This window comes from Atta colombica, unplaced genomic scaffold, assembly GCF_001594045.1.
Source record: "Atta colombica isolate Treedump-2 unplaced genomic scaffold, Acol1.0 scaffold238, whole genome shotgun sequence".
Taxonomy (NCBI): domain Eukaryota; kingdom Metazoa; phylum Arthropoda; class Insecta; order Hymenoptera; family Formicidae; genus Atta; species Atta colombica.
The window spans coordinates 738,322-759,155 of record NW_017259336.1 but is presented as its reverse complement, the minus strand read 5'-3'; the positions used below and the strand labels follow the sequence as shown (position 1 = coordinate 759,155).

The window sequence follows — 20,834 nt, the reverse complement described above, 5'->3', positions numbered from 1 at the left end:
ATCGTGTTGTTGTACAGGTATAATGATTATCTTGTTAATCATCTTGAAAGTGTAGAAACAGTACAGTCTTCGCGAAAAAATGTAAGTTTATGCTTATACGATTGCTTCCATCGATTTCAAAAGTTTAGTTGACAAATGAAATTTTAATGTTATGACTAGAAAAAGGAAAATCGTGAAAATTATTTTATAAAACAGTTTTCAGTCTCATTAAAGCAACAAAGGTTGAACAATGCACTTATGAAATTTATCAAGTTATCCTTTTTAATAATTCTTCACATTATCATTGTAATTCATTGAGAGTTGAGCTCAAATTAGGACTCTTATTTCTTCACATATTGAATTAGAAAAAAAATTTCGATTTATGAATAAATTAAATAAATAGCTATAAATCTTTATAATTAAAAATAGCTATAAATGGCTATATAATTATTTGTTCCGTCATTTTTATTGGAAGTATACAACATTCGAGAAGAGGAAAAACCTTTAAAAGCCTTTTTATACTTTATATATTTTTAATAATTTTGATTTTTATTCAATAAAATTTTGATGTAACAAACAATTCAAGATTTCTCTTGAATGTAATTTAAAAGAGCTGCAATGAGACAATTAAGAATGTGCAAATTTCTAAACATGTTTTGTAATACCGTGAATTAGTATTTATTTTATCTACGAAAAATTTTCAAGAAAAAAACGTAATATCATAATATAATTAAAATGAATTTTTACATTATTCGAAAAAAAAGTTCTATGTACTTTGTTATACACAATGGTTACCTCCTTAGACAGCGGACTTGTAATTTGCATTTTTAAGTATTAAATAACGTGACATGTGCGATAGCGACAACAGTTTGTTGTTAGCATACGAAGAGAATTGATTTTATTTTCTTGAATGTGATGAACAATATTTGGGAGTACAACAAGGCATCTTTTCATTATTTTCTATTCTTCTTTTTTTCCTTTTTCTTCTTCCTTTTCTCTTTGCGAATCCTCCCAGCATTTTTGCTTCTCACTTAAGTTTATTGCACATCATGTGTAGAAAAGTGAGTCCGCGTGCGTGTAAATATATTGTATCCATTCGAAAGTAATTTTTATTTCTTCTTAATATTGATGTTGCATAAGACGAATTGTGTATATTATGATCTGTAGTTTGCGCGTGAAATAACAATTTTTTACATAGAATTTATACATCTGTTACAGATTTAAGAAAGTCATGCAATTTTAGAATTTTTCACGAAGGCAAATAGAGATGTTTTTCAGGTTTATATGACGCGAATTTGAATGGATCACGCATTACACGTAGTTATATAAATGATGATACAGAAGACAGTTGTGCTGCCAGCAGCTAACATCGTTTATCAGGATATATGCACAAACATCAGAAGTCTTGACTGTCTCGAGCCATTGTGATATTAGTTTAAGAATATTAAATATATGATAATGTAAATTATCAATAATTAGAATTATAATGAATATTTTTTTAATGACCTAATAAGAGTCATATCACATGTAGATTCAATAATAATGCATCTAGCCTTGGATTAATATTAATTTAACGATGTTAACTTTGGTCTTACTCTTAATAATACAATAATTAATATACTTCACGTGATGAACATCCAGGAATATAATTTCATGTATATATACTCCGTCAAAGATGCAGGAGGTACACAGGACTTAATATGAAGTAATTATGTTTTATGTACAGTTTGACACTTATCCTGTTGTGAAATCAGCGTGCTCTGTTATATACAATATGGTTTTTTGAAACCCACCGCCACCAATAAAAAGATTAAATTATTTTATATATGTCTACTTGTGGATTATTTATGCCATTAATCTTAAAAATTTTATAAGAGGTATTAGTTTTTTTTTTATGCTTAAATTCTAAGCAGAATCGTAAAGCTTGTAATATAATCTCATAACACTTGTAAGAATTTAGTGTTTATAACTTTATGCGTATCTTTACTAGCTTCTTGCTAACCGTAAGATTCATTAGATATTTACGATGCCTAAACATCTTGCAATATATACGCATAAAATTATAGAACATCTATCTTAGTTTTTATGTCTTATAAGAACAAATTATAAGCCGTACAATTCTACTTAGAATTGATCTATCAATTTTGAAATTTAAAAAAATTCCATAGTCTGTCCCATTCAAATTTATTTTTATTTCTATTTAATTTAACTTGCGAATCGCTCTCAAAATTAATGGCTTATTTACGTTAAAATTTCAAATCTAAAATTATTTGCATTACATATTTCATGAATTCTAAATCAAACTTCAAAAACTTTATTTGCACGTATGATGAATTTAAAGACTTATTATAAAAAATTAATGGGCAGATTGACTGATCTAGATTCTATATAAGTATTTATAGATGTAAGATTTTATTTTTATAAGTTATTTTTATAATGAAGTTATTTACAAACATTAAGGGGCAATTTGTGGAAATTAAAAAAGACATTTCTCAGTTTTTGCATATTCATAATATACGAAATATTTTATTTTAATATTTCGCCTATCTATTACAGCTAAATTAGCAATACGAATATTGTATGAAGAGATGCTTACATGCAAAATGGTCTATTTCGATAATAATTTATAATTTTACAAAATGGCAGCCATATTTTCATGATTATGTAGTGAAAGTGTAACATCAGGATAAAATGGATAAGAGCGACTTTTCCAGTCACATACATTTTGGTTTTTGCAATTTCGAACGTTTCCATTATCCATACATCTTTGCTATACCTATCTATTTTTTGCTAGCATATATATATATATATTTAATTTAATATAAAAACAAAATGTCTATTTCGGAAAATGCGCGTTTTCTATCTCGCGAGAGAAAAACTAGAAGGTTGGAACATCTCAATATATGCATAACATCGTAAAACGATATTTTTGGAAGCCTAAAAGTTACTATTATATGGACAGGCTTCGAATCACTCTCAACAAAAATAAAATAACTTAAAAATGTATATTTTCCAATAATTAAAGATGAATTGCACCGTAAAATATTGGATATATATCTGGATATTTCAGCTTCAGAAGAAAAGTTTTCTAAGAAGAGAAGAAGCTTTACTCATTGGACATCTTCGATAAAATCAACTTGTTATTCCAAGCTTAGGTCCATTCATAGTCAATACTTGATCGATCTTATCCCACGGAATGCCATAATCTGCTGAGAGATACTCAGGCGGAAGCTGAATACTGTTCTTTAAGCCTATGGAATTCGATTTCCTTCTGCAAGTACTCCTTGACGAAAGGATGCTCTAAGTGAGAATCCTTCAACTGACTTAAGTAACGATTTGCCACTTCCGGCGGTTTGCCCATATGCTGCGAGAGCACAATCATATTAATTAATGTATCTGGATTATTACTATCTTTATCAAGAGCTTCTTGCAAAGCCATTTCTGCCTCTTCATACTTCGCTTGTCCAATGAAGCAAGTAGCCTGACCGTTCAGCAACATACTCGTACTGGAATGCTTGTCGATCATTTCCTAAAATAGTTTACAATTGAATAATATCAGATAATTTTAAATAAAGCATACAAAAATTCAAATATAAAATATTCTCATACATCTCAAGGAATCAACAGTTCGTCTTTTCTTACCTGAAAGATATAATAAGCATCTTGCAGCTTGTCACCACCGCTACTAATGTTAATCCACGCCTGAGCGAGTTGAGTCAAGGTATCGTCATCATCTTTCTCCTGCATCGCCTTGAGTTCCTTGCGTGCCAAATCCAGACGATCCATCTTGAGATATATCTGTAACGTTAGCGCCATACACTCCAGATTATCAGAGGCGCATATTACTCGGTGAGCTGCCTCCAGATTCTTCTCATGATAGTAAATGGTCGCGGCCACGATCAGCAGAATATGGTTATCATAATTTACATTCTTAGTTTCCTTATCCAATTCAGCCACTATAGTTTCTCGACGATGTGGATTGGCGAAATAGTCAGCTAGAGTCTTCAGTGGCTGTAATTCTGGTGGGGACGAAACATCGATTTCGTCTAGCACCACACGGAATTTCCTCTGCGCTATGTATGCGCGATAAAGGAAAACATTACGTTCCATAGTCACTTCTGGAACGGATGTCTGTAAACAGAAATAAAACTTATAATAATAATATATATTAGTATAATTGTGAAATAATCCAGACAATACATCTTGTCTAGACAAATTCTTTATGATATCTTTTAGATATCTTTTAGACATGTATGATATCTTTTAAACATGCATATTGTCTGGCATAGTTTATTTTGTAAATTAGACAATATTACTAAGCACAGTATGAAAGATATATTATAGAATTATCATACTTTTCTTTCTTATTCATAAATTCATATTTGGAGTCAAATTTTGCAAAAATTTGCTTAAAGAGAGTACTTGTCTGAATGTATATGTGGAATTTTAATATTTTGACAGCAACATTATCAAGTCCAAGTTCAATTTGATTTTTAATAATAAAATCGAATATAACATGAAAAGTTGAGTGACATATATCATTTTGAATTTGGAAAAGTTATATCAGAAAAATGTCAACGAGACGAAAGAGAATTTGTTGGAATGGTGATGACAGCCGTTTGAGAATTCAAACGGAGTATGCAACGTGTGGCATCACATCTGCAAGATACCACAGACAGGATGGGATAACTTTACCTTGATCTTCTGCGCCTCGTTGATGCATTGCTGATAATTACCGATGTAGAAATTATTTTTCACATTGAACAGATCGTTGAAGTCCTGCTGACGTGCCATCTTGTCGCTCATTGTCGCCCCGTGAGTTCCGATATAGGCTATGTTCCAACACAAACTACTAGTATTGGGACTGGAACTTGGGGGAGGGCTGGCCCTGCTGGCAATACTGAAAGACTATTCTTATTCCACAATTGTTATCACGTTATCAGCGCATAGCGCATTGCATTTAATAACATCATAAACGTTGTTGCAGACCTCTGAAACAATTATAGAAACATAATTGATTAAATAATGTAAATGACATAATATGTATTTATATTTAATTTATCATTATTTATCTTTACTGAAGCGACTTCAATTAACTTGACTTAAATTAGCCGATGATTAATTAAATCAGGAAAATTTCTCATTGTTCTTGTGATCTAATCTTTTTGCCATATATTAAATTAAACAATAATAATTTTATCTTATGTTAACAAAATAATAAAAATATTTACTTGTATTCAATTTAAATAGCAGATTAAAGTCTAATTCCTATTTTCACTTTTCATGTTAAGTGTTAAGATCTCATCTACAATGGTTACACAGTCTGTGTCACAAATCGCGAGTTTGTTACGACAGCCAATCTGATACGACAGCCACGTCTTCTTCTTCTTCTGATTCTTTTTTGGTTTTCCAATTCAAATAAATCTGATACGTCAATAATAAAATTGACGCTTCAGATTGGCTGTCACATAAATTATGTCCTGCGATATTTCTTGTGCGATTATTGTATATACATAAGATCTAATGTAGAAAGGAAACTCTGTAGTTTTAAGACACGATGACGACGTCATCATCGATGCTGGATTCGCGACTATTTTCAGTTCAAAGGAAAAAGTTGGCATCGACAGTTTACGAAAAAATCTAACAACGATCTAATAACACGTATTTAACAATTAAGTATCGACTTTCAATAAAAAATTTAGAACTGTGAGGAAAACATGAATTCTATTGAGTCGAGAAATCAGCAATATCATGAAAATGGATATCATGAAAAATTTAATGATAAAGGTTTTTATTTAATTTATTTGATTTTATTTAATTTTTTGAGTATAAACAAATTTTTATTATATGTATTTTATATTATATATTACATTTTTGAAAATAATTGTTTATAATATTTATACTTTTTTTACATTTATTTTCTTTTTTTTTTTTCAATTGTAATTTTATTTGCATTAATAGAGGAAAGGCCTCTATTATGAGACATCGAATTCATTTTGAATACTAGAAGGCAGAATTTTAAAAAATGATAAGTCATTTTTAAAGGAATTCAGGGTATAGTCAACACGATGTTGCAAACGCTTTGAAGCGTTTTTTAATTGGTCAGTTTGTAAAATTCTTTCTTCTAATTAGTCCATCAAATGCTTCAAAGCAGTTTTGTAGCGAGATTTTGATCACAGCCTTAATAAGTTTTAAGATAACGTTATATAAAATTTAATTCAACTTCCATTTTTTTTGGAAAATTAAAGAAATGTAAAAAGTGAGCAAATCGGAAAGTCGAAAAATTATGCTCTTAATATGAAATGCTCCGAGAAATCGATAGTAAAAGTATATCAATATTGCAATTAAAAAAACTTTATTTAATATTTCTAAAATACAAACAAACAGTCAGTGCGAAAAATGAGCATGCGGTAGATTATATCCAGAATTCGTCTTCAGATAATTGGAATCAAGCATCGCAGAAATAAGCACTTTACGTTTATTCTGTTGTCTTTTTTATTGTACAATAACATTTATACTTTAGCAATGATTTTTACTATAACATAGGAGCATGGATTATTTCATATTAAATTAGAAATACTCTGGGTATCTCATATTACATTTTTCATGTCTTGATTTTACGATCATCAAATTTAACTTCTGTAATTAAATAATTCAACATATCCCGTATTTTTCTATTAGTATGATCTTCTCTCTATCACTACATAAATTTATTGTCAAATATTTATTTATTAAATAATAAACAAGATTTAAAGGCTCAACTCAATGAAATTTGAAGACATTCAAATTTTAAAATCTTGTTTTATAACTATGACTATAGGTATGTGATCTAATAATGAATTTTCTACTAAATAGTTTTCAATCCAAGAGCAATAAAGTCATGGTGAAATCAATAAATAGCGTTTATTAGTTCAGCAGAAATCACATATTAGGCGCCTATCTCATAAAAGGCTTTCCTCTATGTATTTTCTATTTTGATTTTATGAATTAGTTGTAGATAAACCCTTTGAAGAAAATCATAAAGACGAAGAAGAACAGAAGGTGAGAATCTCGCAGCTAAATATTTAGTATAATCAGGTCAATAAAGATTTCTACTGATCCAACAGTTTCATCATTTCTAAAATTATAAAAATTAATTTTAGTCATATATTCAAAATTCTCATATCTATTTTATTAAAACATTTTTTTTAATATATATAGAATACAGATAAATCATGGAATGCATTTTGTTTTTTTTTTAAGCTTCCAAGAACACACCTGGAAAGTATAAAAAATCCTTGTCAGATAACACATGAAATACATTTTGTTGAAAACTTGCGTGGCCTCTACAGCACGCGTTTTTCTAAAACTGGTGAAGTTATAGCTGCAGGTTTTGGATCCGGCAGTATTCAGGTAGGAATTTATTATTTCGGTTTGTGTAAGATACATGATTTAATAGAAATTGTTATAGCTTATATTTGTCATTACATGTTATTATAGCTTCGAAATGGTGAAACTGGTGAGTTAGAAGAAACGTTTAAATCCGGAAATTCCATGCCAATCACGTGCTGCAGATTCAATCCAGTTCACAGCGAGATCTTCTATGCTTCCAGTGCCTGCGGAATTATTTTCATTTGTAACACATACACTAAAGAGTTCTCCCAATTTGTATTCGGTAGATGAATGATGTTCAGTTACATTGCACACAATACTATATTCCTACTTATATTTATTTATGTAGAACTAAAGAATGAGATGAATACTATAGATGTTAATATCACTGGAGATTATTTGGTTTCTGGTGGTAAAGACGCAGCTATTCGACTTTACAATGTAAAAACTACTCAAGTTAGCATTAATAAGTACATTATTATGAAATATTTATTTTATAAAATTATAGTTTCAATAATAATCGATTTACTTACAAATGCGTCTTTTAAAAATTTTTGTTAAAATTTTTATCAACATGAAAATGTTATATATTTAATATATAACATTCTTAATAAAAATATATTTCAGTTGATACAAATGTACAAAAAGAATAAAGAAGATCTGACTGAAAGTAAAGCCACAAATTTTCATCAAATGAGGATATTTGCAACACGATTTCACAAAGAATATTCCGATCTAATTATAACTGGAGGCTGGGATGATACTGTTAGAGTAATTCTTGAAAAAATGTATAATATAACATAAAAATGAATAACATAAAAGTGTTACATTTCTATAACTGTAAATACTGATATAGTTTGTTATAATACAGTTTTATCTAATATAATTCATAAATATCACAACTATTATATAAGCATACAATATATAAGTTAAACATTTTGTTTAAATTTATTAACAACAGAAAACTATGTTATAAGAAGAACTTTCTGCAGATTTGGGATATCAGAGTTCCGGCCGGTTCAGTGAGAATTATTAAAGGGCCTCATATATGCGGTGACGCCATTGACATGCATGTAAAAATATTTTTATTATATATCAGTGCAATTTGATATCTAATTGTCGATTCAAGTTAATATAAAAATATACTTTTCTATATTTTAGAAGACGTACATCCTAACAGGCTCCTGGATAGTGCGCGATAGTCTGCAAGTATGGGATTTAATGAGCGCGAAACTCATTGAAACAATAAATCCGTATAACAGACTGCCGACTTTGAACGGTGAGTTCCTTTATGCAGTGCAATATTTTGATAAGGATCCTGATGATCTCGTCCTAGTTGGAGGTTCCGGTATTAATGGAGTTGAAATAATTAGTTTAAGTGAAAAGAAGGTTTGTGATCAATTATTTGCAATATTAGATTCAGATTATTGCAAAAATAAAAAAAATAATCGTATTTAAATATAAATAAGATAAAATATTTTTGATTAATTTTAAGGAACGAATAACAATTTTTTCGTACAGTAAAATAATCTTTTATGTAATAATTATTGTTAAAGTAGAATTTATAGATAATATATTTTATACAAAAAGATAATATATTTTTAAATAAACATTAATAACATATAATAAATATCAAGTAGCAGTGCGATAAAATTTAAGTTTTTGATATTAAATTCTATTTTTTCAATAGGTAATGGGAAGCTTCAATGCAAGCAAGTCAATATTCACTATAGATAGCTACCAAGCCACAGTAACATTTGGTGGCATGGAATCTGTGTTAAAGATTGGAAATTATAATTTTATCAATGAAAATTTATTGTAAAATCTTATTATATAATATAATTTCAAATAATATGAAATATTATGAAATGTAATAAAGTATTGTGCAAGCTTACTGATAAGTCAATATAAACATTTAAAATATTTTGAAATTAAATAATTCTAAAATTATTGATGAATTCTATAAAATTCATATCGGTTTTTTCTCAAATTAAAACATTGTATAAAATTAAGTCATCAATTGCTAACTTCGAGCTAACTAACCCTGATTAACTTAATCAAATAATGTAATACCCATTCTATTACATATCTACATATAATATAAATATTATTAATTTTTTATTGTTTATAGAAAAAAAACATCAGATTAAGATCAATGAATCATATGTTAGAAATTTTGACCGGTTTTACAAGTTGAATATATTCATTGCTATATTTCAATAAATTAACTTTATAATCTTAGTTTAATTTTCTTTTTCTAATTCTTTCTTAAAACTAAAAAAATAAAAGAAAAAATGCAAAGTATTACAATGACAAAAATAACACGAAATAAAATATGTAGTCATTGTTCCAAATAAAAGTCTGAATACTTCGAATATGGTCACGATTGGTCCATTTCACGTGATAACCATCTATGGTGTCGAACAGTGAATGGATTGAATGTGCGTACCAGGCATGCGTAAACATAATTGAAATGCAAAATCCTAAATGCATCTAGAATTATAGTTGGCTACACTGCAAGATGCGAAAAATCGGGAAAAATGGACGCCGAGAGTGAGTGTATCGCTTTTATCTGAACCCTCATCTTGGCAATAAAAATTGGCAAAAATGGGCAATCAATTAGTGGGCATTGCGCCCAGCCAAATATTTCCGGTAGAGCACTATTTGACAGATCACAGTGATTTATTATTCGACGTCAAGTAAGTACTTAATCGAATTATTCCACCTTACGTGTGCATACGTCTGCTAGTTAGCACTGTCAAGAGCATTGTGAAGCCGCGTGTTCAAGTGATATTTCATAATAATAACAGCCTGTTGTTAATACTTCGTGATATCTCTATTATTTGCAATCAATATTAACAGATACATATACATTGTAATCAGGTGTCTACACAATGTTCTGTTTCTCTTTAAATCAGTTGATATTGACAATATTATATGTGGATAATTTAATAAATCAGTGACTTTTAAAAAGGAGATGTAAAAAAAATTAATCTAATTTTAATTTTTAAAAAAAGTTAAAGTCACTGACCTATCAAACTCCTCATAAGTAACATAAGAATATTATAAGTAAAATATTTTAATAATGCTATATGTGTAGAAAAATTTGTGATATTTATGGAAACCTTGAGAATATTATTTAGAATTAACTAATGAAGTGATATTAATTTAAACTGTTGATTTACAATACTCCTTGTTATTTATAGTTTAGGAAGCACTAGATTCTTCAAAGTGGCTCGGGCTCGTAGTCTGGAAGGGCTGATAGTTGTAAAAGTATTCGCAATTCATGATCCAACATTGCCATTATCTACTTATAAGGACAAGCTGGAGGAGATCAGGTCAAAGTTAGCCTCCGCTGTCAACTGCCTACCGTTTCAACGAATGATTGTAAGCATTGTAACATAGAAATACTATAAACATTGCTTATTTTAATACAATTAGAATTAATTGTATGCTTGGATCAGCTCACAGAAAAAGCAGGCTCAATAATGCGGGAGTATGTCAAATATTCTCTTTATGACAGGATCAGCACTAGGCCATTTTTAACGAGCATAGAGAAAAAGTGGATCACTTTCCAAGTATTATACGCTCTTAATCAAGCCCATAAGGTAAGGAATATATGTGAATTTATAATAAAAAAAGGAAAGCTTCAAACATGCTATAAAGAGAATTATTCAAGAGTCTTCTAATTAACTCAAATAGCTTGTCTTAAATCTTATTTATAATTTCTTGTTTATTTAAATAATAAAATTTATTGTTTATGATTATAATTTTTAAAAATAAATATTTTTTCTTACAGTTCGGTGTTTGTCATGGTGACATAAAATTAGAAAATATTATGATAACTAGTTGGAATTGGGTATTACTCACGGATTTTGCTAGTTTTAAACCAACGTATTTACCAGAAGATAATCCTGCGGATTTTTCGTATTTTTTTGATACTTCCAGAAGAAGGTAAAATCTTTACCAAAGCCATTTTCTTTCTTTCTTGTTTCAATGGAATAATTTCTAATATTTTTTCAGAACATGTTACATAGCACCCGAAAGATTTGTAAAAACATTATCTTCAGAATTGAGCAATACATTGTTATTACCAGAACAAGAAGTAAAGACAGGTGATTTGCATCCAATGATGGATATTTTTTCTGCAGGTTGTGCTTTAACAGAGTTGTATAACGAAGGACATCCACCATTCGATTTTTCACAACTTTTAGGTAAGTATATCATATTTTTATAAATTCTCTCATTCTTTTCGTTGAATTGTTAAAAAATAAGTATGAAATAAAATGTAGAAAATGAACAAACTTACAAACTCGAATTTTATTAATATAATGTTAATATTTAGCATATAGGAACAACGAGTATTCTGTGAGTAAGCACTTGGACAGTATAGACGATCCAGGGATACGTGAGCTGCTTAGTTCAATGCTGGAAAGAAATCCAACAAATAGGAAAAGCGCAGAGATCTATTTAGCTCAAACTCGGGGTACCATCTTTCCAGAATATTTTTATTCTTTTCTCCAATCTTACATGCTTATTTTCTCTGCGGCTCCGATTTTATCACCAGACGAGAAAATAACACGGTTGAAGAAGGACATTGGCAATATTATAAGTATACTAAAAGCGGAAGATAATGAACGGATGAAAACGAGTGAAACAAAGCCTATAGAAACCGCAAAATCTGGTCAATGTGAGAGTAATGTGGAATCAATTAAGGATGATTCTGGTCATAGCGAAGAAAATACGATGATAGAAGTTGACAGTGATCAAAGTTCCGATAAGACCGATTTAAATCAAATTGATGTGAAGAGCACAGCACAAGATATTGGCAGTGATATTCAAGTAGACACGGAGCCAGAAATTAAGTCGTCCGAAGATAGCAAACAAACTTGCGACGCGGAATCTAAGAAGTCAATTTCTACCTCGAGTGAAATTCTAGAAGGGCTTGTTATCATAACTCAACTTGTCACATCTTGCATAAGAGGATTGCATTACTCGCAATCCAAATTGCATAGTTTAGAGATATTATTAGAATTGGCTGAAAATGTTTCTGATGAGACAATTCTTGATAGAATATTACCTTATATCGTAAGTATTAAAAATGCCATTTTTTAGAAATTTTTTAAATCATTTTTAAATCACAAAAAATAAATAGAATGTTACACAAATTTGTATTTATTGAATTAAAAAATGTTTTAACGTGAATAAATTATAATTTTTTATTTTATATTATTGCTTATATATATTTTTAAAAATGTTACTTAGTTCCATTTGGTTCATGATCCGGCGCCGCGAGTGAGAGTATCGGCGATACATACTTTAACAAAATGTTTACATCTTGTAAAATCGATACCATCTTCGGATGTAAACATATTCCCTGAGTACATTCTACCAGGTCTAGCGCACATAACTCAAGACGAAGCAGTTATTGTTAGAGCAGCTTATGCAGAGAATATTGCTCATTTGGCGCACATTGCTCTGCGTTATTTAGAAAACTCTCATCTGTCTAACTTGAATAACAAGGAAGGACCAAAACCCAGTTACGATAGCGAACTACAAACCTTGCATGAAATGGTATAAATATTTTTCATAGTTCGTAAAAGATTAAAACGACATATTTTCTGAAATTTTTTCGTTTTTTGAACTATATAACTGAAATACCATCGATTAGCTTAATAATGCTTTGTTGTGTCTTTATCTTTTATTTAGGTTCAACAATCAGTATCCATGTTGTTAACAGATCCCAAAAATTTAGTGAAACAAACGTTAATGGAGAATGGAATAAACAAATTGTGTGTGTTCTTCGGAAAACAGAAAGCCAATGATATTTTACTTAGTCACGTTATCACGTTTTTAAATGACAAAGAGGACAAAGAACTGAGAGGCTCTTTTTTTGAATGCATAGTCGGTGTAGCCGCTTATGTCGGTTGGCATAGTAGTCCTATATTAATGCCACTTCTGCAACAAGGTTTATCCGATCCTGAAGAATTTGTAACCACAAAGGCCATAAATGCTATGGCAACACTTACAGAATTGGGTCTGCTACATAAATCTGCTCTTTATCAATTATTATCAGAAACTATGGTCTTCCTGGTACGTTATTGTCATAAAAATTTTGATATATGTAATGATTCAAGTTACAACATTTCTAAGAGATTTTTTACTAATTTAAAACATTTTCTTATTGACAAAATTGAAGTTATAGGATTTTGTTAAAATTTTGATAAATTTCAGAACATTATTTAAAATAAATTCTTTGAAAATAAAAAATTAGATAATATAAAGATTAAAAATTGGACAATACACTTTTTTTAAAAAATAACTAGTTTAAATTTAAAAGAACTTTACGTATTAGTGTAATTAATTTCCACTGTCATTTTTTTTTATAGGTCCATCCAAATCTTTGGATACGTCATGCAACCGTCGGCTTTATTTCCGCGGCAGCAAGAACTCTGAATGTGGTGGATGTCCAATGTAAAGTTCAAACGATGCTCCAACCATATCTGAAACATTCATTAATCCAAATAGAAAAGGAGATTTTATTGCTCGAAGCACTTGTTCCTCCTATATCTAGAATCGTATATGATTCCGTGGTGAAGTATAATGATGTAGAAGAACTATTTCAAGTACTTGAACAGAGGCAGGCAGCCAGAGCAAAAGCCATAACAGATGTGGTATCACCGCAATACAACGACATGAGTACTTCTTTAAAAAATGTAAATAACGTTTATATTCAATCTTGAAAATAACATTGAAAAGAAATTTTACTATATTGCCAGAAAATTAAATTTTAGAATAAAATGTTGCGTTATACCGCACGTACCATGTAGCGAAAAAATTAAAATAAAGATATATTGTTTATTACTGCAAATAAAGAAGATTCAATACAAAAAGACAACTCTTTTTAGCTTTTTAGGCGATTAAGTTCGGAATCGATGACTGAAGCAGTTGAGGATCAATTGCTGATCATGAAACCTCACTTGATGAAGATCAACAAGTACCGCAATTCCGCGGACACGAAGCAAAATGCTATCAAGCCCATAGATGGTAAATTGGAGTTAAGTCCAATGAAAGATAGGATAAGACATCATGTCGTCGTATTATATCCTGATACTAAAGGAGATTTAACCCTGCCACCTTTCAAGAGATTGGATCGAAGAACATCGGAGACTGTTGGTACATATGCGACAATGAATCAAGAATGGCGTACGATGTTTGCAGCTCAAGATAATGCCCAAGTATTATATTAACCGATATCGATGATTCTTTGTTTTCTATATTGTCGTGATAATTCTATATTGTTCGTATTTTTTCTTATATTACTATGATAGCACGCTATTGTTAAAATGTCAGACATGACTGGAAGCAGTGGCAGTCCCAGCCAGAGTATACACAGTGGAGACATTCATTTATCTCCGCATCATTGCTTATCAGATATGACCAGCATTAATTCTCTCATGAATGATCATTCGCTTCACGAGCGATCTTATATACAATGTAAGCGAAATTAATTACAATACAACAAAATAATAATAAAAATAATAAATAATTAAAAAGTTAAAAATAATAAAATTAAAAAATAATATTTAATTTTTGTGTTTTATAAAATGATAGAAAAATATTAAAGAATAACAATTTTGCAGATAGATGTGCGCCCTGTCGGTTAGAAGTACGGCAATTAACGTACCGGAAGCAAGAGCAACATGCGGCAGTGTTAAGAGCAAAACGTTGGGCTAATAACATCGCCTGCGAAGCTGGTAAATAAAAATTAAATCTTTACAGATTACATCATGCTGTGTCGTATGAATATCATTCATTATCGCATTCATATGCTTCTTTATTCATTATCGATGTTGGCTAAAAGGCTCCACATCACTGCCAAAGGATTGGAGACCTCGAGGAGTTCCCGTCGCGCATCTTCACGAGCACAGAGCTGCAGTAAATAGATTAGTTTCGATACCGGACACTAACTTGTTCGCAAGTAGTTCCTCCGACGGATGTATTAAAATTTGGGATGCTAGTAAGATGGAGGGACGAAATATTGCTAATCGTTCTAGGTACTGTTTTTCTCTTCCAGAATTACACATTGAAGATGTTTTGACTAATTATTGTATTATTTTAAGTTTAAAATTTCGAGTAAGTTTAAAATTTATTATAATAATGTAATTATAATAATACAATATTTGTTTCTTGATGCTTTACAGGCAAACATATATGCACAGAGGAGGCCCGCTGGTTGGCTTAACTGTGTGCGACCAAGGACAATCTTTAGCAAGCTCTGCGAGCTCTTCTGGAACGGTATTCGTACTTCGGATTGAGCCAAACTCAAGTAAAATGAGCCTGATTGGCACTCGTCAATTGGATCCCCAGGTGATTAGAAAATATTCGCAATATAATATAAAAATTCAATGCATATGAATTTTAAAGAAATGTTTCTTGCAACTGGTTTGACAGGAAGAAGGAAGTGCTGTCGATCTACAATATCTAGATTCCGGCTCGCAATCAGTTCTTGTGTACGCTTCCTTGTATGGATCGCTGGTAGGTTGGGACCTACGATGTCCCGGCACAACATGGCGCTTAGAAAATGATTTAAAGCACGGAGTCATCACATCATTTTGCGTAAACAGTCATCAGCAGTGGTTGACTCTTGGCACGAGTTCCGGTATTCATACCTGTTGGGACTTGAGGTTTCAACTGCCAATAACGAGTATCAAGCACCCGACAGGTAGATTATCTCGTCTATTTTATTTTCTATTGATGTACCAGTTTCATTTAAAATAATTTCTAATAATGTTACTTGTACTATTTGTAATGCTATTTATCATTTCCTTCAGGCGCCAGAGTACGAAAGGTGATTACGCATCCGACAGAGCATTCGTGGATAATTTCGGCGGTACAAGGTAACAATGAAATATCTATGTGGAATCTGGAGACCGATCAACGACAGATGGTTCTATGGGCATCAAATGCCCCGCCATTGAGTCGTACTCAAGCTGGTCACACCGTATGTGCCATGTATACTGGATGCATCGATTGTTCGGGCTTCCTTTTAGCCGGCGGCACCGATATGCGATTACGCTTCTGGGACTTTGATAGACCTACTGCATCTTATGTTGCTCTGCCCGCTGCTAATGATGTCCTCACTCCAAATTCATTGGCATATGAGTTAGTGATTCATTACAAAATTAATCACTCAATATATTATTTATTATATTTTTGCTTAATAACATACGATATCGCTTTTCTGTTTACAGTTTACGTTTGATAGATGGAACGAACGTCGTGCAGGAAGTATTGGTGGATGACGATTCTAACCCGTTGTCTGGAAGTGACACAAGAGGAAGAAACATGGAAGAGAGTGGACCCGAGACTCCACCCTCCGGTCAGCACGACACGATCTCCGCTGTGGCTATGTCGAATACGTGTATTCTCACCGGCAGCACAGACGGTTTGATACAAGTCTGGAAATGATTGTTCTTCTCGGTCCAAAATTCGATTACAAAGTTCCTCGCACAGGCGATAAAAGATTTTACCAGTGTAATGCGGAATTTCTTCCCGATAATAACGAAACCATTGTGATCCAAGTAAGAAATAAGTTATTTTAGAATTCAGATAAATTATCCAACAATGCCGGACATTGATCGTGATATAATTTATTTAAGGGTAGTCACGCGGAGGAATTGTGATGGCAGTAATTATGATATAATAATTCCCATTTTGACAGAAAGCTTTGACAAAAAATATTTTTAACAATTTCGTATCATTGATGATAGGTCTTGTTGGAAATTAAGGTATTATACTGTATCTCACTTTTAAAAAAGTTAACTCTACAAATCAAATTATTTATTTTCATCTTTGTTTCATATAATTTTTATAAAATTGAAAATCTTATTTCTAAATATAATTTTATAGATTAACTATAGATGAGTAAAATTCTCTCAATGTATTTAAATGAACTTTATATACAATTTGCTTAGATAATGTATTAAAATTGCTTTTATTGCTTCTTTAACTACAAATATCAACGTACACACAACACCGCCGTGCTGTACCGAACTCTGTGATCCTGGACTGTATATAAAGCATGTAATATACATGATATTTAAGACTATGATTACAATTATGCTACGAAGGCGTGCATTTTTTTTTTTGTTTAAAAAATTTGAGCGTAAACTTACAATGTAACATATATAATGTATATAGCTTATTTTTATACGTAAGACAAGAAGAGAGAGAGAGAGAGAGAGAGAGAGAGAGAGAGAGAGAGAGAGAGAGAGAGAGAGCTTGGAATATTACTGATTTGTAGGTGATGACTTAGAAAGTCGATGTTACACAGATCGATAGATAAGTCTTTGAACTATATCTAAGTTAACAGATATTAGTGGATCCGTATGCGTACTAAAAATTTAACTGAAAGATAAATAAAAGTTATACTGAAGATATGAAGTGACTTTGCATGATAGAACACTCTTAAAATGAAAAAGAAATCTAGAAATTACATTTTACAGCTTTCGATCATATTCTTTAGCTTTGTTTGGAAACTCTGAAAATTATTTTTGACAGTACGATATGGTTTCTAATTTCTTTTTCTTGTTTTTATATTTAATAAGTGCGAATACGGACCGAGAAGCGAGGAGTAATAAAGTTCGCATACAAAAAGATGCAATTGGCGGATAATTATTTCCTCGCTTCATATTTGATGAACGCATACGTAGCTATATGTAATCACGAATATTTGTATGTATACTAGCATTATGTTGCTAACATTGTCACGAACACATACGTACACGCATACTGACTGAAATACTCATAATCGGTGGACGTATACTGTCTAAAACTATGTTGTTACAATAAATTCATATTTTTAACGCACGATATCTTCTCACTTGCGTTTGGCACGACAGATCGGAAATCCGACCGGAAATTTCTTTTACCATGGACAAACAGGTGCGGCGGGATAAGGCACGCGTCCTGGGAATGCATATGAATCCGCATTTATAGTCCTACAAATTTGTTTCCAGCGCTCCTTACCACCTCTACTTTGACGATACGGGCCATTTGCATAATATCCGGTATTTCGATTGTCGTAGGACTGCTGAGGAAACCATAGATCAAGCCAGGGCTTACAAGAAACTAAACTGATCAGTAATAACAGCAGAATGATTAACTTCATTTTACTCTATTACTTGAAAACTTTGGTCATAATCTTTTAACAATCTTCTGATGATCTGGAAGGAGAAAGATTATTTTCTATTTTTGTGAATATTTTAAATACATTGTGTTTAAATTTAATCGTTTAGTTTTGCATTATATTCTAGAATTGTATTTTAATTCTCAAACAGAAGTGTAAAGGATATTTAAAACTAAATTCGAAAGATTAATTTTGTAATCATTTTTTTTTAATTCTTGATATTTTTATAAAGATATAATTCATATATCTTTATATTTACAAATCATTAATTTAAAGTAAATTTAAGCAGAATTTTGTTGAAAAATTTAGATTTGTTTCATTCGTTTCTTGAGATTGAAAAGATAACTATATTTCTTACTGTTATTCAGTTTCCTTCGGTCTCTCTGATATCCGTGATGATACAAGATCTATTGTTGCGAATATTCTGCAAATAAAAAACAAAAGTTCCATTAAAATCCCGTTAACAGTTCGATTGCAGTTAACGCTCGCTGATTTTATCACTTCTGACAGGTGTCTCAAGCGCACTTAGGAAAGGAGATATAAAAACGCTAAAGTGGATATAAAAACAGGGACAACACGCGTTCACGCACCAAAAAATCACATAATGAAAGTCGTTGCGTCACGACGTCAATGTTTTCTTTTACACTTTCTGAATTATGGGATTAATGACGTCGTTTTATGGAAATTCCAATATCTTATTGACTGTATTGTTATTTATTTGAATTTGTTCTCTAACTAATGGAAAATAATTAACGTAGCATCTCTAATAATTGTACTGAATATAATAATTAACTTCTACCTAATCGCAAGCAACTGTAACAAGCACTACTGCAATGGAGAGATACTGGATGCTTACTGCTGATTTATATACCACTGGCCTACCACCCTACCGCTCAGAAAAATGCGCGGTTGGTGATGAATCTGCGTTGTCTTTTGAATAATCTTGGGATACTGAATGCGTATGTGTTCAATCGGCTTTAGTAAGAATATACAGCAGTCTTTCATAAGATCATACATAAATTAAAGGGAAAAAAACATAAAATGATGCATTACAAATCTGAGCTTATAGTTACAATTCATATAATTGATATGTAATTCTATTAGAATCTAATTGAATCATTAATCAAATGGATGAACAAAATTATTTAATTCTATTAAATAATATATTCAATCATTGGTTTTTTAAATCTCTTCCGCGATCGTAGATTTTGGTATCATTTTATTCTTTTGATATCCTAGAATCACTTAATTTTGCATTTATCCACATATGATTTGTCTTACAATATTTTGCATTACAGATTCCCAGATTTACATTCATGACCGATCGAAATTTGGATGATACGGGATGGATTCTAGCTCCAATTATGTCTAAATCCTTTATTATTTTTTCATGACGAGAGTATGATCGAGCCGCTGAAGAGATTTCATATTCTAATGAATTCTGCCTCTTCACGATTATTTTAGAATTCAATTTAGAATTCCGCACGTGCTGATAAAATGACGCATTTACTTGCGCGCTTTTGAACTTGGGGGAAGATTCTTTTTCACTGTCTTGGTCGTTCTTTATAACAATTTATATGCAACATTCGTAACTCTTGTTCGCTCTCTTGCTCGCGTATTCCGCGCACGCAATATCGTTTGCAGGGAATACAGGAAGATGAATGAGATACTGATATCATCATAATTACTCATTTGTTCGGTATGCTGCTACATCTTATGATAATAATATTTCGTCACGTGACTCTTTGAGATAAAGGAAGAAGAAAAGGAAAAGCCTTGTATGCGTTCTAATAACGATCATTCAGAAGACGCAAAAACAGCTAACTGCATCGATTGAGATTAGATCGGATCTTGATACGGTTCCTCCGAATTAGCATTTCAATGTTTAATTCATGGATCGCACTTTCAGACGTAGGCGTATCCACGAAATCCGGCGCTCTGCATGAAATAGTAATAATTTTGCATACGTAACGCGCCACCGGCATGTGCTTGCATGCTATTGCGTTCGATCATAAAAGTGCACTGCACCAAGTGAATTTCGCAGCATGCGTTTTTCTTCGAGATTACGAAAACGATCGCGTGACCTACATTATATTATGCACAGACTGATCTGCACGTGATATATTCAATCTTCGCATCCGATTCTTCCGTGCTGGCGCCAAACTTTATTGGGAGTTGCTCTACATCCGAATATTATGTCAAGGACGCCGCTTGCGAAGACAGTATTATCTTATCGGCGAACTTGACATATATATATATATATATATATATATATATATATATATATTATCGA

General features: G+C 31.3%; 3 protein-coding genes and 1 long non-coding RNA gene across 6 annotated transcripts; 2 read left to right on the top strand and 2 right to left on the bottom strand.

The window, feature by feature from the left end:
* Positions 1–2,477: 2,477 nt before the first annotated feature.
* On the bottom strand, positions 2,478–5,271 carry LOC108688700 (coatomer subunit epsilon). The gene is made up of 4 exons (XM_018195049.1): positions 5,211–5,271; positions 4,675–4,970; positions 3,622–4,110; positions 2,478–3,508 (listed from the first exon to the last, which is right to left on the bottom strand). Exons 2-4 carry the CDS (start codon positions 4,783–4,785, stop codon positions 3,200–3,202), a joined length of 909 nt encoding a protein of 302 aa, XP_018050538.1. The 5' UTR covers positions 4,786–4,970; positions 5,211–5,271; the 3' UTR covers positions 2,478–3,199.
* A 1,518-nt stretch (positions 5,272–6,789) lies between these two features.
* Positions 6,790–9,172, top strand: LOC108688654 (WD repeat-containing protein 38-like). Its single transcript, XM_018194985.1, has 9 exons — positions 6,790–6,799; positions 6,971–7,020; positions 7,222–7,371; positions 7,459–7,633; positions 7,700–7,806; positions 7,978–8,121; positions 8,343–8,423; positions 8,512–8,739; positions 9,041–9,172. The coding sequence occupies exons 1-9, from the start codon at positions 6,790–6,792 to the stop codon at positions 9,170–9,172; spliced, it is 1,077 nt and encodes a 358-aa protein (XP_018050474.1).
* Positions 9,173–9,893: 721 nt separating this feature from the next.
* Positions 9,894–18,220, top strand: LOC108688776 (phosphoinositide 3-kinase regulatory subunit 4). Of its 3 annotated transcripts, XM_018195179.1 has the most exons (17): positions 9,894–10,049; positions 10,557–10,737; positions 10,815–10,958; positions 11,150–11,304; positions 11,374–11,564; positions 11,696–12,438; positions 12,616–12,924; positions 13,060–13,443; positions 13,740–14,066; positions 14,259–14,588; positions 14,682–14,847; positions 14,994–15,107; positions 15,215–15,407; positions 15,555–15,720; positions 15,805–16,075; positions 16,185–16,515; positions 16,605–18,220. In XM_018195179.1, the coding sequence occupies exons 1-17, from the start codon at positions 9,958–9,960 to the stop codon at positions 16,819–16,821; spliced, it is 4,314 nt and encodes a 1,437-aa protein (XP_018050668.1). In that variant the 5' UTR covers positions 9,894–9,957; the 3' UTR covers positions 16,822–18,220. The 3 variants fall into 3 exon arrangements, with proteins under 3 accessions (XP_018050668.1, XP_018050669.1, XP_018050670.1); XM_018195180.1 differs by lacking the exons at positions 15,215–15,407; positions 15,805–16,075; positions 16,185–16,515; positions 16,605–18,220 and having other exon boundaries at positions 15,555–15,664; XM_018195181.1 differs by lacking the exons at positions 15,215–15,407; positions 15,555–15,720; positions 15,805–16,075; positions 16,185–16,515; positions 16,605–18,220 and having other exon boundaries at positions 14,998–15,096.
* LOC108688777 lies at positions 17,590–19,380 on the bottom strand. The gene is made up of 3 exons (XR_001931806.1): positions 19,341–19,380; positions 18,900–18,965; positions 17,590–18,578 (listed from the first exon to the last, which is right to left on the bottom strand). It is a non-coding gene; the product is annotated as an uncharacterized LOC108688777 (long non-coding RNA).
* Between the last annotated feature and the right edge of the window lie 1,454 nt (positions 19,381–20,834).

What these genes read in the sequence shown, in the direction of transcription:
- LOC108688700 (XM_018195049.1), bottom strand. Translation starts at nt 4,785, where the DNA reads ATGAGCGACAAGATGGCACGTCAGCAGGACTTCAACGATCTGTTCAAT. An exon ending in ACGAGGCGCAGAAGATCAAG is followed by an intron (nt 4,111 to 4,674) that starts GTAAAGTTATCC and finishes TTCTGTTTACAG; the next exon opens with ACATCCGTTCCAGAAGTGAC. An exon ending in ATGCTTATTATATCTTTCAG is followed by an intron (nt 3,509 to 3,621) that starts GTAAGAAAAGAC and finishes AAACTATTTTAG; the next exon opens with GAAATGATCGACAAGCATTC.
- LOC108688654 (XM_018194985.1), top strand. An exon ending in ACAATGTAAAAACTACTCAA is followed by an intron (nt 7,807 to 7,977) that starts GTTAGCATTAAT and finishes AATATATTTCAG; the next exon opens with TTGATACAAATGTACAAAAA. An exon ending in TTAGTTTAAGTGAAAAGAAG is followed by an intron (nt 8,740 to 9,040) that starts GTTTGTGATCAA and finishes TTTTTTCAATAG; the next exon opens with GTAATGGGAAGCTTCAATGC.
- LOC108688776 (XM_018195179.1), top strand. Translation starts at nt 9,958, where the DNA reads ATGGGCAATCAATTAGTGGGCATTGCGCCCAGCCAAATATTTCCGGTA. An exon ending in TTTGATACTTCCAGAAGAAG is followed by an intron (nt 11,305 to 11,373) that starts GTAAAATCTTTA and finishes ATATTTTTTCAG; the next exon opens with AACATGTTACATAGCACCCG. An exon ending in GAGTATCAAGCACCCGACAG is followed by an intron (nt 16,076 to 16,184) that starts GTAGATTATCTC and finishes CATTTCCTTCAG; the next exon opens with GCGCCAGAGTACGAAAGGTG.